Genomic DNA, 14293 nt, shown 5'->3' with positions numbered 1-14293 from the left:
TCACACTTTCTTTCCAATTCTGTATTAAATATATTTTATCCAACCTGTAAGCTATTTTGTATTTAGGTCACCTCCTGTAACCAATTCTGCAGGAGACTCATTTTATTGTATCCTACTTCTATCTGCATTGCCAGAGGTCCTTCTATCTATCATCTCCCTGCCCAAATCTAGGAAACTTCATCTTTCTCCCGTCATCGTAATCGGACTGAATTCAACCGTGCAACTTCAGGCCAGGGTTTATTTTTTTGATAAAATGTCACAGCAGCAGAGTTTCATTTTTGAATTCAAAGTATGATGAATGACACGGCCTATGCTCAAAACGTGGGTTGTGTTGTGTTGCATCAGCTGGAGTTCCTGTCACTCATAAGTCTGCCAGTAAACCTCAAAATATAAACAATGGAGATCAAGTGTTTGTCATACAAATAGAGAACGTCCCATTTCTTCTAACACAGCTTGAGCTCAGGTTGGCTTGTGTTTTACACGGCTTCCATCTGCATAAACTCATCTCCCTCCTCCTTTTGATGTTCTCTTTATTACTCCTTCCTACCCTCTTTCTTCCTTGTCCTTCATTTTATTTATTCCTCAACCACCTCCTTCTTGTTATATTTCTGCTCAACCCTTTTTCTTCCTCCTGCCTTCCACCTCATTCATCCTTTTGTTTCTCTATTTCTCAACCTCCTCCTTTGTCTCTCCTCTTCCCTCTTTTTCATCTGCTTTTCCAAATCCATTTTCCTCACCTTCCTGCTCTTCCTCCTCCTCTTCCTCCTCTTCCTGCAGGGCTAATGACTCAGGTCTGCTTACTCATAAGGAAACCCTCCCAGTGAGGTCTCTGGTGCTGGGCGACATCCAGCGGCCTGGGTCAGAGGCTGCCTACAGGGTGGGACCGCTCCGTTGCCATGGAGACAGTAAGTCTGTGATGTTCATTTTCATTTTTCTCAGTTGAACCAGAGGGCTCTGTGTATCCATCGTCTAACTGCCAGTAGCCATGTAGCCAACGGGCAACAGCTAATTACATGTACCTAATTAGCAGACAAGCAGCTAAACTATAACTCCCTTTGTACTCCTTAGCAGCAACTTCTAATGATAGGATATGTAATAAACTAACACAAGTGATATATTTTACCTTGTTTTAATTGCCTCTTAATTTCAGCCTTTAGTTTAATGAAAAAATAAAGGCCTTGAGAGCGAGAGATCACCATAAATGAGATAGCCTAAGTGGAGTTACGCCTTTGTTCCCTGCTAATTAGCCAAGCAGTCGCTTCATTTGTTTGCAACAACATTTTCATTACGAAGGCAACATAATGAGATTTGGCTCTGGCCTATAGGAAAGCGTAAAACATCCTTTTGTGTCAGAAGTATTGAAGGATTTGAAACACGTAATAAGTGAGACCTTTTGTTTGTGTCCCAGACAACTTATGGAACGCTGCATATTTTAACAAGGAGACATCTTACCTTCACTTTCCCACCTTCCATGGAGAGCTGAATGCAGACATCTCCTTTCTCTTCAAAACGCCGTCTTCCTCTGGGGTCTTTCTGGAAAATCTGGGCATCAGAGATTTCATCCGCATCGAACTCAGCTGTAAGTGAGACCTCAACAATATTATCGTACACGTTTTTTCTAGTTTGCTTCTAAATGCTGGGTAGACAGTGACCTTTCGATGTGAATCGTCTGCAATCAATGCAGCACCTTACGCAAGGAGAGACAAAATATACATTAGTTGGACTATAAATTGACAAATATTCATAAGTGGAGCTTCACATTTACACTTGTCAGTTTAGGCCAATGAATTGCCTCATGCAGTCTAGTATAAACTAACACTGAGCTGAAGATTTTCCAGTTGAACTGCGTGTTGTCTCACCAGCAAGTTCTGTAGATGAGTGGTAAGAAAGAAAGAAAAGAAGTCGATCTGGGGTCAGCCTGTCATTAGCAGTGAAACTTAACAAGGGCTGCATTTCAGAGATGTGCTTTTGTTGTCCAGAAGAATGGAATCGTGCTGCTCGAAAGAAGGCATCCCCGTTGATTTCTCTTTTACATGTTTTTGCACTCGTGTCTCATCTGATGTAATGCTTTGACCTTCCTCTCCAGCCTCCTCGGAGGTCATTTTCTCTTTTGACGTGGGAAATGGGCCCCTGGAGGTGCGGGTAAAGACGAATGCGCTGTTGAACGACGACAGGTGGCACAGCGTTCGAGCCGAGCGGAACGTGAAGGAGGCCTCGCTGCGTGTTGATGACTTCCCTGCCGCCACTCAGGAGGCCCCCGTTGATGGGCATGTTCATCTGCAGCTCAACAGTCAGCTATTCATAGGTGAGGAGTGAGGTGTGTGTGTGTGTGTTTGCCAGAATGCCTTTCAATGCTGAAAGTCAGGGCATTTAAAAGGCTTAGAAGTTCTAGAATTTTGGTTTTATGTTAAAATGAGTCAGGGTTATTTTAAGGTCATATTAAGAATTACAATTAGACATGCAGTGGAGAGAGTTATGGTGTCTGAACACCTCATTAGCAGCTGAGTGCTGGTGATAATTGCTAACACATATTATCCTTTCTTATCTCAGACTGTGTCTCTTAACAAAACACGCGTAGACACAAACCACACACACATACACAAACACACAAGCACTTGCAGAGAAGCGTGCTAAAATCACCACAAGCACCAACAATGTCTTACTGGGAAAAATATATATTTTACGACGATATTTTACGACGATTACTGTCTCCTTGGCTTTATTTATCTTGAAGTTGAAGCCAGTCAGAAATCTTGGTTAGCTTTTATTCCCATTTCTGCTCGCTTTGTCTTTCAGCTAATACTGGAGGAAAGTTTTGCAATGCAGCGATAAAAGTCTTCTCATGCGCAACGAGAAAACCGCTGGAAGTCAGGAAACCATGCAGCTGCAGGTGTCCCATAATATGTGGATAAGTCTTACCGTGAGCAGCATGGGTAGCGCTGTGTGTGTCACAGCCAGTAGGTAGTGGGTTCGATTCCTCTCTGTGTGGAGTTTGTGCGTTTTCCCCGTGTCTGCTTGTGTTTCCTCCCACCAACATGCGATTTCATCGGAACAACGGGCTCTTTGAGCTGCAGCGCTCTGGCCAGCGCCTCAGACTAATTAGACCCAAAACAAAGAGACTCGGGATGAGCTTCTTCCCTCAGACAGTGAGGTGCTGGAACTCTGAAGTCCGTTGACTCAAGATGATTATTTGATAATAAAAGAATAGATTTTGAGTTACTTGAACCTCTGAGGCCTCTTACAGACCTGTTGTGTCGACCCCGCTGTTCTTTTCTTCAGTTTAAACTTACTTAATCTCATCTACAAACGTCCTTAATTATGTGCAGCCCCTCGATCTTATCTGTCGAACGGCGCTAGAGGGGAAGAAAACCCATTTTGTATTGTGATGAGTTATTCTCCTGCCAATATCACATACATTTGTTTTCCTTTTGTAAACAAACATGTTGAGGATAAAATCAACAAGCAGATAATAATGAGATTGGAGAGATGCTTCGAGATGGAGGTCCATGCTGATTGGTTGAACTAATAATACTCCCTCAGCAGAAAGAGGTGGCCGTGAGTCGTGCTACTTCTGTGGACAGCCCTGTCCCGGTCGTTGTTTACCAGCAGTGCAGAGAGATTTGTGCATTTGAATGGAAATGTGACGGGATTATGAGATAGACTGCTGTGGGAGAGAGCTGTTTGTCTTTGATTGGATATACAACAAAGCAATATTCATTTGGGTGTCTCTGCTCTCTTGTTTTGGAAGGTGGCGACACTCCAGTTTCAGAAACTATTATTGTTAATCCAAAGCATCATAATTCAGAGTAGTGCAGAGGCACCTATATTACTGTGAGTGGAGTGTCCTATTTGGAATACATACATTTACCTTCTATGATTTAAGACATGCTATTCTATAGTCTGAATAGTGGCTGAATATATGAGACAGAGTTATTGTGGTTCAACATTTATTGCCTTGCAAGGAATTGATTTCATATACACACACTGCACCATGCATCTTTGCATAAACACAGTAAAAGGAATAACCCTTTTATATGAACATTATTAAACTGTCTGCTGATGTGGACAGTTGTGTTTGTTTATGACCTGCTTTAGTTCATTGTGTAGAAAATATATGGGTGAATACAGAATCCAAGGATGGAAGTAATACATTATATTTATTCCTACTATTGTAAACTAGTTTTGCAGTGCAGTTAAACATGATTGATTTTACTGACCTAACTGTATTTTCCAGCAGTAGGTGTGTCTCGGGGGGGGGGGGGGGGGGGGGGGGGGCTCTTATTTATTTTTATTTTTTTCACAATTAACCTTTTGCTGAATAAACCATCAGAAAATGAAAAACTTTTTGAAGTTGGGCTTCAGAAGGAAGCTAGAGAAACTATGATGATGATAGAGAAACTGCTCCGCTGAACATTTAAATCTTTTCCAGACCCATACTGTGAGACTAATGCAATTCCCAGCTGTGACAGCAACAGCAACAACAACAACAACAACAATAAAATGGACAACTTGGAACACTAGGAGAAACAGAATGTTGCCAAATCTGAACACAGAGAGCGGCATGAGTTTGCATTAGTAAATTACAGTGATAATTGTCAGGTGAAAACATGATGTAATTCTTCGTCTTGCCTGATAGTGGAAGGGAAAGATTTCCATCACCAGATGGCTCATCAGCAATGCAATTAGCCAATCAACAACCACTGCAGTGACATAAACAGCATTGATGCTTCGGTACCCTGCAGAGCAGACATGGCCTGTTGTGTTGCAGCCGCACCATGTGGTTGTGGATTATAACAATGTACAGCCGTAGAGAGGCGGAATTAAATGAAGAGTTCAAGCACTTTTGCTAGTTTTCAACCAATTCCAGACACTTTTGTCAAAGCTGTGAGATTTTTCATCTAATGAAAAGCTACACTATACCCCACTGAGTCGAACACTTTTCTTCTCAACTAATTACAGCTGATGGAGCAATCGGTTCAATGTGCTTGACTCATGACTCATTTAATGGCGTTGCTGCTTGGATGAATGTTTTTTCCTTCTCAAGTATTATTCAGCCAGTCAGGCTAAAAAAGCCTTCAAATGGACACTTTTAATGGGGAATGATTTCACAAGCGTTCCAATCCATGCCTGGGGCCTTTCTTTGTGGAGTTTGTTCTTATTCTGTGTTTCTTTGGGTTACCTGCAGCTTTTTCCACTCACTTTAAAATCATGCTATATAGGTGAACGGGTGATTCTGAATAGGCCATAGCTGTGAATGAGCGCGTGGCCCATCTGTCATTCTACACGTTGGCCTTGTGACGACTTGTATACAGTGAAGGAAAAATGGACAAATGAATTTACAACTTCAGATGATGGCATTTATTTATTCATATAACTGTTTACTTTTGTTGTAAAATATGTTAAAATGGACGTTACGTGGCGAAACATCCATCTCAGCTCAAGGAGAATGCTAGCGCTAGTGCAATGTGTGGAATGCATGCTCTTTTTGACAGGAGGCACTGCGTCCAGACAGAAAGGGTTTCTCGGATGCATCCGCGCTCTGCAGATGAACAGCGTCACTCTGGACCTGGAGGAGAGGGCGAAGATTACCCCGGGGGTCAAGCCTGGATGCCCCGGCCACTGCAGCAGCTACGGGTCGCTGTGCCAGAATCAGGGCCTCTGTTTGGAGAGAGACAGGGGTTTCTCCTGCGACTGTGTCCCGTCAGCCTACACAGGATCATTTTGTCATGAAGGTACTTATATTCACACCAAGAAGAAGGTTACAGGTTCAAATTCAACTCCTTTGGATTTGGGCCTTTCTGTGTCAGAGTTTTTATGTTCTCCCTGTGTCTGTGTGGGTTCTCTCTGGGTTCTCCAGCTTCCTCCCACTGCTAAAAACATGTGGGGGGTGCACCCCGCCTCTCGCCGTAGACTACTGGGATAGGATCCAGTTCAAAGCCACAATTATAATAACATGTTTAGCCATAAAGTGAATATCAGATGCGTTTCAGAAGAGGATCCGCCAGTCTGCAGACACTAGGCTGTCCCTGAATGTTGGTCTTGTTTGCTCTCCGCAGCTGAGCCTCTCCAGACTCCTTTGATTCAGTCCTAATGAGTCAAATCTGTCCAGACTGTCCGGCATTTGGATTGTCTTTGAGAACACTCTACACCCCTCATGGCTTAGTGTCTACCACGAATCAAGGGATCGCTTGACATTGTTAAAAGAGAACAGACTACATCAGTTCTGCGTACTTATGTTGTCAAAGCAATAGTGAAATCGATAACCCCCTCAGCCAGCTGCCAGTTCCATTTGTTTTGCAGGAAGAAGAGAAACGGCTTTGTCTAAAGTTGATGAGATCCACTTATGAGCACCTGTATATATACAGAATATTACAGTGCAGACACTTAATGGTTTTGCGGGGGGTTAAGTTGTGTAGCATTTCTGGCTGCAGGTGCATCGCTGTAGAAACGGAATATTGAGGATGACCTCAACCATTTGTTTGAAGAGCAAATTGGTGTAAACGCTCAAGTTCTCTGGATATTGCAGTCTCGCACTTTCCAAGTACTTTCAAACTGTCTCTCACCAAATCTTTATCTAAACATGACTTCAAACCTCAGTGCTCTCAGGGGGATATAGCGCTCACCACCTGCGAGTGCGATCTTCGTATTCAACAGATAAGAGCGTCGCTGATCTTGACTCTCAAGAAAGAGAAGGTGCGATTAAAATAGTGTTATTTCAAATAACAACTTATTAAAAAACCAATTGGTTTCTGTTTAATGAAAAAACAACCTGGAATGCAAATTCGGTTCAGCTGAATGCCACATGGCTAATTGGCTTACGTTGATCCTGTGTTGCGACTAAGATGTGCTGATATTATTTCAACTGTAAATGCATTTTGTTATTTCTCTGCAGCATATGTGAGAAAGCCATATGCATTTAAAAATCCACTTCCACCCCTGTCTCCTCCTTAAACTGTCCATTTCCATCTTTCAGAGGTCTCAGCCAGCTTTTTGCCGACTACGTCCGTCACTTACATCCTCAAAGAGCCCTATGGGCCGAGCAGAAACTTCAGTTTCACTGATACGACCCTGAAAGGAGAAAACATCTCCCTGAGCTTCAGGACCAGGCAAACTCCTGCTCTGCTGCTCTACATCAACTCTCTCATCAGGGAATACCTGGCGCTGCTCATCAATGAACACAGTGAGAACACCGGAAATCATTTTGGTTTATCCAGGTTGGCCAAATTGAATCCTGCAACTCCTTTATCGTTGCATTTACTTAAGTTCAGCTACTTTCCTCTACTTCTTCCTCCCCCCCTGTGAGTTTAGTCTGCCATCCCCTGCTGCTTCCTTCTCCATGCAGGGAGGCTAATTATTATGCACAGCCAAAGAAAACACTTGCAGCAGTTACTGTTTAATAAGAACTCTGTTGTCAGTGGGATGTTCTTTCCTTTTGTTCTTGCCATTGTGCTTATTTATGGTGTTCATATTTCACCACTGACTTCACAATGGATCAGTTCCAGCATTCCTATTTAGCATAATGGAATTTGCCAATATCCAATGTGTTGTAACTCAACCTGAATTAGTCGTGCATTGTTAAGCCATCATGAAATAAAGTTCAAGTTATCCAGATAGCAAAACAATAACATGCTGAATCCTTTAACCAACTAGAACATCATTTTATGTCATTCTTGTAAAGTATCCTGTTAGTGGGAGTCGTTTGTAGATTTCTGAACAACAGAGAAAGCTGGGATTAAATAGTCGATCTGGTCACCATCAGGTTTCCACGGTCTTATTGGTGTCTGATTAAATCCTAATGAATCTGTGTCTTTTGCATTTAAAAACCAGATTTTCTGTTTTGCTGCTGCAGAAACAGAAGCCTCAGCCGCTGCGCAGTCGCTCGCTATGAGCCTCAAACGCCCCGTGCCCTCGGCAAGAGTGTTCCTATTATAGAGATTTGTAATGATAAGGGAGTTGCTCCCTATTACCCTGTGTTTGATAAAAGAAATAACACAGTGCGTCATAATTAGTAAAAAAAATATATTTTGAAAGGGTACGTGTTTGGATTAAACGAAAGATTCTCATCGGCAAAGCATGAAATCCTCTCAAACTGGCTTAATGCTGTGGAATTCATTAATTCAATTGTTATGCAAAAACAAAAGGGAAATTAATTTATACTAATCCTGGCAGTATAAAATGGTTTGTGGCTTCTTAATTCAGCGGCTGATATTAATTTAGATCATCCGATATCCAGATTAAATGTCCTTACTTTGAAGGAGAGCTAAAGGAGTCTTAAGATGTTAAGGGTTCTGCACACTTTGGCCTAAATGTTTACTTAATGACAAAGATCGGCTAAATCGTGTGATTGGAAGCGACAGATGTTTTTCTCAAATTAGATCTTCATGCTTTCATATTCATCTGTGCATGTAAACTGCATCCCTTTGACAATCTTTCTTCACAGACGAGCTGGAATTGCGGTACAAGTTGCACGGCAACAGAGACGTGGAGGTGCTGTGGAGCAGCGCCACAAACCTGGCTGACGGGCGTCTGCACACGGTGTCAATCAGGAGACAGGCGGACGCTGTCTCCATTCAGGTTAGAGCCTGATAACTTATTCACAAGTTGTTGGATTTGTCAAGCAGATATGTCAAGAGCAGTTGAAGTGCTGATGCCCGTTATGTTATTCTTAATTGAAGCTGCTGGCTGACGCTTTGCTCCTGACGTTGCTGCGTATTCTCCCACAGCAAAATGAATCATGCATACAGGGTTTTGAATACCATCAAACATGCGCTCCAGCTTCTCCTAATACAATCCAACCTAAACTGGAGTCACATGCAGCAAAAGACATAATGATTACCAATATCCTGCACCCATAAATGAAAGTATTTCCTGAGCTGCTCCAGAGTAAGAAGATTGAGATCACTCCGGTTTCAGTTAATGACAACGAGCAGTCATCCTAAAATGATATTACAGTAGACAGTATTCATCATAAGCAGTTCAGATCAGTCTCTAATTTGATTACCTCTCAATGATATATTTTCTGTGGCTCTGCTTCAGTCTCATGTTGATCATCAGCAGGATGTCTTAATGACAAATCTTTCCCCAAAGCCCAAATCTCTGCTTGCGGCTGGAACATACGTCACAGCCGCTCTGTTTTATTATAACAAGTGTTTGACTTCAATGCATTTACCTGGTCAGAGCATGCCCAGCTACTGTGAACACCTGCAGCTTATGGCTCTATTGGTCTCCAGCTTAGTGGCTGATTCCCGCTTGGACATTCAGGTCAGACCAGAGGATGAGTCTTTTTGTCTGTATTTGCATCCTTGCAGATATTTGTCTAACTGAGCGGTCTGTGTGTTTAACATAAGATGTCCTATGCCTTTACATGTGATCTGCATTATCTTGCAGATTGACCGGGATCCCACAGAGGACTTCAACTTGACGTCTGATGTGGAATTCAACAACGTCAAGACACTCGTTTTGGGCAGAGTGCAGGGTACGTGGGGCTGTCATCATGCACACTGCATTTGAATAACAGCACTGAGATTTTGGTCCCATGCATTTCAGTTTTTTCTGGAGTGGACTAGATTCGAGCATTAGGTGTGGCGCTTAATTTTTTTTTTAAGAAAATGAATAAAAGTTAGGCAATTAAAATCATACATAGAACTATGCTGTGGAGATGCAAAATAAGAACAACCTTAGAAATAACGACAGACGTCACCACTGGAGACATTGCCATGAGGAGCGTTTTAGATCCATGTAGGGAAGTAAGACACAGTTTTTTAGATTTTGATCTGTTTTCAAAGCTGCGAGTGATGCCATTTTTATGTCAGCCTTCAGTGGGGCTTCAGGCAGCTGTAATGGTAGGAACTCCAGAAAAGTTCCTTCACTCTGTATGCTAATGAGGAGAGATTGAAAGGAACAAATGATTTAGTAGATTGGAGTCAGCACCCTGCAGTAAGACTCAGCCTCTGTGGATGGGGTCGAACTAAAACTGGAAGTAAGAATTGTATGGTTCATGCTCTTGTCCGCCTGACGGAACATGTTATTTTCACTTCCCTCCTGTCCTCCTCCACAGGAATCTTGGAGAGATTCTGAAAAGGGAAATATTTACTATGGTAAAGCCCCATGTGGGATGAATTGGGAAAGAGGTTCTCAAATAGAAACAATTGGAATTGCGTAAGTACAAGGCGTTGGTTAGAAATAAACTTTTTTTTAAGTTCCATTATTACTGTGTGATTCACATGCCTGAAGCTGCATTTGTATTTAACAACTTTTTGTTAAGCTCCATGTCAGATTTCGTGGCATGTCATCACCACAGTACAAATAAATATATTGGATGATTTCTCTGAAAAGGACCAGCTATATACGCAAACCTATGTCAATTAAAAAGGAGTAGTTTGCTGAAAGCTTCTTGTACTTTCTTACATTGTTACCTGTCTTTATTTTTAACATGTGAAGGAAAACATGCACAGTTCTTGTGGTTTCTGCCACGGCCCCGTTCTGCGGTGACGTGTACAAGGAGGTGTGTGCCAGTTGCAGTGTCGGTACAGCTGTCACTCTTAAATATTTGAAGACTTTAAATATTTATGTCGGCTTTTTTTTTTTTTTTTGCATTTATGGGACAGTGGTAGGGAAGAGGCAGACAGGAAAGGGGTGAGTGGGAGGAGAATGACATGAAGTCAAGCTTTGCCAACTTGTCCTGTGGGCAGAAAAGTTTAGGTGACATGTGCCATAGCGGCCTCCTAAAAGCCACCACATGTAAGTTTAAATCCAGTCCAGCCCTGACTGAAGAGAGCTGCAGCAGAGCTACGAAAAGAGGCTGCAGTTACTGCAGGATTCCATCACGATGTTGGCGACAAAGCTGGCTGCAGTCATTCTAGATTATGCTTCCTGAAGCATCCTTGAATTAGCCTGTGTCCTGTTTGTTTGTGACAATAAACTGTTTTCTCAACCCCCCCCGAAAAAAACCCAGCACAAATGTCTCACAATCAGTCTTGCACCCTAGGGAATTGGTATTCGATAACATCGTCCATCTACAACAATCAGAAACTGCTTCACAGCAAAATCCATCAAATCGTTGGCTGGCTGATGATAATGAATAAAGAAGAAACAGACTGTTTGCATTATGTAGCAACTGTCAATGGAGACATTGAAGGATTATAAAATATCTTGTCATTTAGCAAACCATCCATTCATTCTTGCATTAATGCATTTTCTATCCCTATAATCTTGTCTAGCCTCTTGGAGTTTGGCGATCGTGCAAACTGGACAGCTTGCCAGTCACAGCGTTGCTTGGCTGTTAGGTTATGACTATAAAATCAATGTGAAGCATTGACTAGCTCAACTGACTACACAGTACACCAGCATGAGAAAAATATAAATTGATGTGTTTTGACCCAATCTGTGTGACCCAGCCTTCCCTCTGCAGAGCCAGAGCATTCCGTCAGTCATACCAGTGTCAGAGAGGCAAGTTGATATACCGTCACTCCCTGCGAGTGCTGACATCCATCATCCCGACTAATGGACCAGGAAAGGATTGAAAGACTAAGGGGTTCTCACAGACAGAGAAAATGATGATGAAGGGAGGAGGAGGGTGAAATAGTGAGGCAGACAGAGGTGGAGGTGAAGAGCAGCAGCTGGTGGGCAGTGATCTTCAGGTCAGGGATACAACACTGAGGTTTAATAACTAGCACAAGCATATCAATTCACAATGAAGGCACCAATAATGACTATAAAATCAATCATTGTGTAGCCACTATGCAAGGACAAGAAAGGCTTTCTATTCTATTCTAAGGTTACAGCATCAGTTAAATGAGCACTACATCAACCTATACAGAAGTAATTTTTATTTTTTATCTGAACTTGAGAAAAAATGAATAATATCAAATATCGTCTGTCAATTCCAAACATAACAAATATTTATTTTATTTTTATATCTCAGTTTGAAGTGTAAGTCCACACAAAAGAAAGCTTCAGTAGCTTCAGCACCAATCATCAAGATGAGACCTTAATCTTTCATTTGGAATATTCAGCGTTTGTTATAGTAATGAATATTCTGTGGGGCTTGGAAAATCGGGCAAAATGAGCAAAAACTGGGGCACTCAGCATATAGCTGAGTTGAAAATGGCTGGCACTCAATGAGTTAAAATCTGAAGATTGTATGTTTGATTAATTGCCTTTAAGAGCAGAAATCTTTGTGCATAAAGTGTTTTTTCCCCTCAATATTCTCCATTATCAGTATTTTATTTGACAGTGGGGTTGAGGCTTCCAGCTGGGTTTTCCTCATATCTTTTTTTATATTCCGACATTGCAGATAATTATTTATCACTTCCGCTTTTCAACTGTGCCCTTTGACCTCGTGCCTTTCCATCCTTCCCTGTTTCCATCTCTGCGTTCAGAGGCCGACGAGGTGGATGCGGAGCTGCTTGGCCTGGCCTCCCTCGGGTTCACCGGCTGCCTGTCAGGCGTTCGCTTCAACTCCGTCAGTCCTCTGAAAGCCGCGCTGCTGCAACCTGACAGCCCTGTTGTTATCACCGGCCCGTTGGCCCAGTCAAGCTGCGGCTTGTCCTCCCCAGCCAATCCCTATGCAGCAGAGACTACACACTCCTTATCAGGTATGAAGAACATATCTAACATATCTATATCTAACACTAAAATACATATAAACAAGCCCTACCCTCTCCCCACGTCTCTCTGGTGTGCCTTTATTATTCTAAGGGCTGCTAATTAGCCATCGCCCTTGATGTGCAGACAGAGTAATGACAATACGACAAATGAGATGGAGTCTGACTCCTTTGGTGAAGTCCTTTGAGGCTGAGTTGACGTTTTCAACCCACATTGATGCTTCTCACGCAGTGTCTGCCTTCTAATCTCCTCCACTCATTTTCTTCATCTTTACGTCTTTTTTTTGCTCATCTCTCCTCATCTTTGCTTGATGTTCTTGCTTCTCTGTGTTGTTGCCGCTCTGCTCGATTTTTCCCTGCATTGTCTTTACTATTTATACAGTATTTTCGCTGCCTTTTCGCTTTGCAGACCAACCCGGATCAGTGGATCCAGGTCAGCCTTTAATCAACGCCATCAGGAGTGACTCCGCTCTAATTGGAGGTAATGCCAGTCATAAATCCATGGTCACCATGTGGATGGTGTAAATCTATTTATGAGGGGAATGAGCTGCTCGGCGGAGGTCTGCGCTCTCTGAGTGCTTTTCTAGTTATTCTTGTGATTATTAATGAATAACATAATTTCTGTATTTTCAGGGGTCATCGGCGTGGCAATCTTCGTCACTGTGTCTGCGCTGGCAATAATGGCCAGATTCCTCTGCAGCAGGAAAGAGACCTATCGAAACCGGGAAGCCAAAGCGGCTCAGCCTGAAGATGAACGCCACGAGTTCCCGTTCAGCAGCCAGGTGGACTCCCAGAGCGCTCCCAGTGAAAACCAAAAAGAATATTTCATTTAGCAGGAGCCCCGACAGGACAGACTGGGGAGATTGATCAAAAGCTTGGAGCTTTGCGACAAGCCCAGATCCTCTCATTCACCGGCACCAGTGACTCAAGAAGATGTGGAGTGAAAAAAAGAACAATTTGTGAACTTATGTCTTTTCTGTTGTTGTTAAGGGTGTAAATATTTTAAAATGTAAATGGTAATTTATGCGATTACAATTATATTTCTTTGCCATATTGACATGTTTCAATATATTTAATACGAGGAAACAAAAAAATATTGATGTGGTGGTCGACATGCAACTTTGTTCCAGTTTGGGATTACTGTCAGTTTATTTTAAAAAAGCACTTTCTATGAGAACGATGAACCACCTGTGGAATGTGTGATGTCACAGCCATGCAATTTTGTCAGAATATGGGCAGACAGATTTTTAACAATTTTAAGGACTGACATGCTTGTTTAACATCTTATACATCGCACCCGGCTATATCCCAGAAAGTCCATCTGGTGCATATGAGCATAAATTTCAACGCCTGCTGTATACAAACTTAAAGTCACTCCACATATGTCAGGAAGCTTTTATGTCCTTCGCTGTATGTTTTCCTTATATCATGAGGAAAAAAATAAAAGATTTACATTAAAACTGGGATTTTTCTTTAATCTCTGCCTGGACCTCCTGTAGCGAGCGACACACATTAAAACTCCTAAGGTGAAGTTAAGCCACGCTGTGAAGTCTCCGTCTGTCTCAGCAATAGTTTGGATCGTGGCATTCGAGGAGAGGCATGTAGTTTTTTTCTTTTTAATATTGAGGTAGCAAATGCCAGCATAACGGCTTAGTGGCTGTATGTTTAAAAAAAATACCAAAGCCTAC

General features: G+C 42.3%; 1 protein-coding gene across 1 annotated transcript in view; it reads left to right on the top strand.

Moving 5' to 3' along the window:
* LOC137899796 (contactin-associated protein-like 4) overlaps positions 1–13438 on the top strand; it is a 50221-nt gene extending 36783 nt beyond the window's left edge. Inside the window, exons 16-25 of the mRNA XM_068743836.1 lie at positions 778–905; positions 1409–1579; positions 2087–2305; positions 5493–5732; positions 6974–7180; positions 8441–8574; positions 9388–9475; positions 12381–12596; positions 13015–13086; positions 13239–13438. Coding sequence (XP_068599937.1) covers positions 778–905; positions 1409–1579; positions 2087–2305; positions 5493–5732; positions 6974–7180; positions 8441–8574; positions 9388–9475; positions 12381–12596; positions 13015–13086; positions 13239–13438 — 1675 coding nt within the window. The remainder of the gene's footprint in view (positions 1–777; positions 906–1408; positions 1580–2086; positions 2306–5492; positions 5733–6973; positions 7181–8440; positions 8575–9387; positions 9476–12380; positions 12597–13014; positions 13087–13238) is intronic.
* Positions 13439–14293: the final 855 nt, after the last annotated feature.

This window comes from Brachionichthys hirsutus, chromosome 9, assembly GCF_040956055.1.
Source record: "Brachionichthys hirsutus isolate HB-005 chromosome 9, CSIRO-AGI_Bhir_v1, whole genome shotgun sequence".
Taxonomy (NCBI): Eukaryota; Metazoa; Chordata; class Actinopteri; order Lophiiformes; family Brachionichthyidae; genus Brachionichthys; species Brachionichthys hirsutus.
The sequence above is the reverse complement of the archived record's forward strand: the minus strand, read 5'-3'. Positions and strand labels throughout refer to the sequence as shown.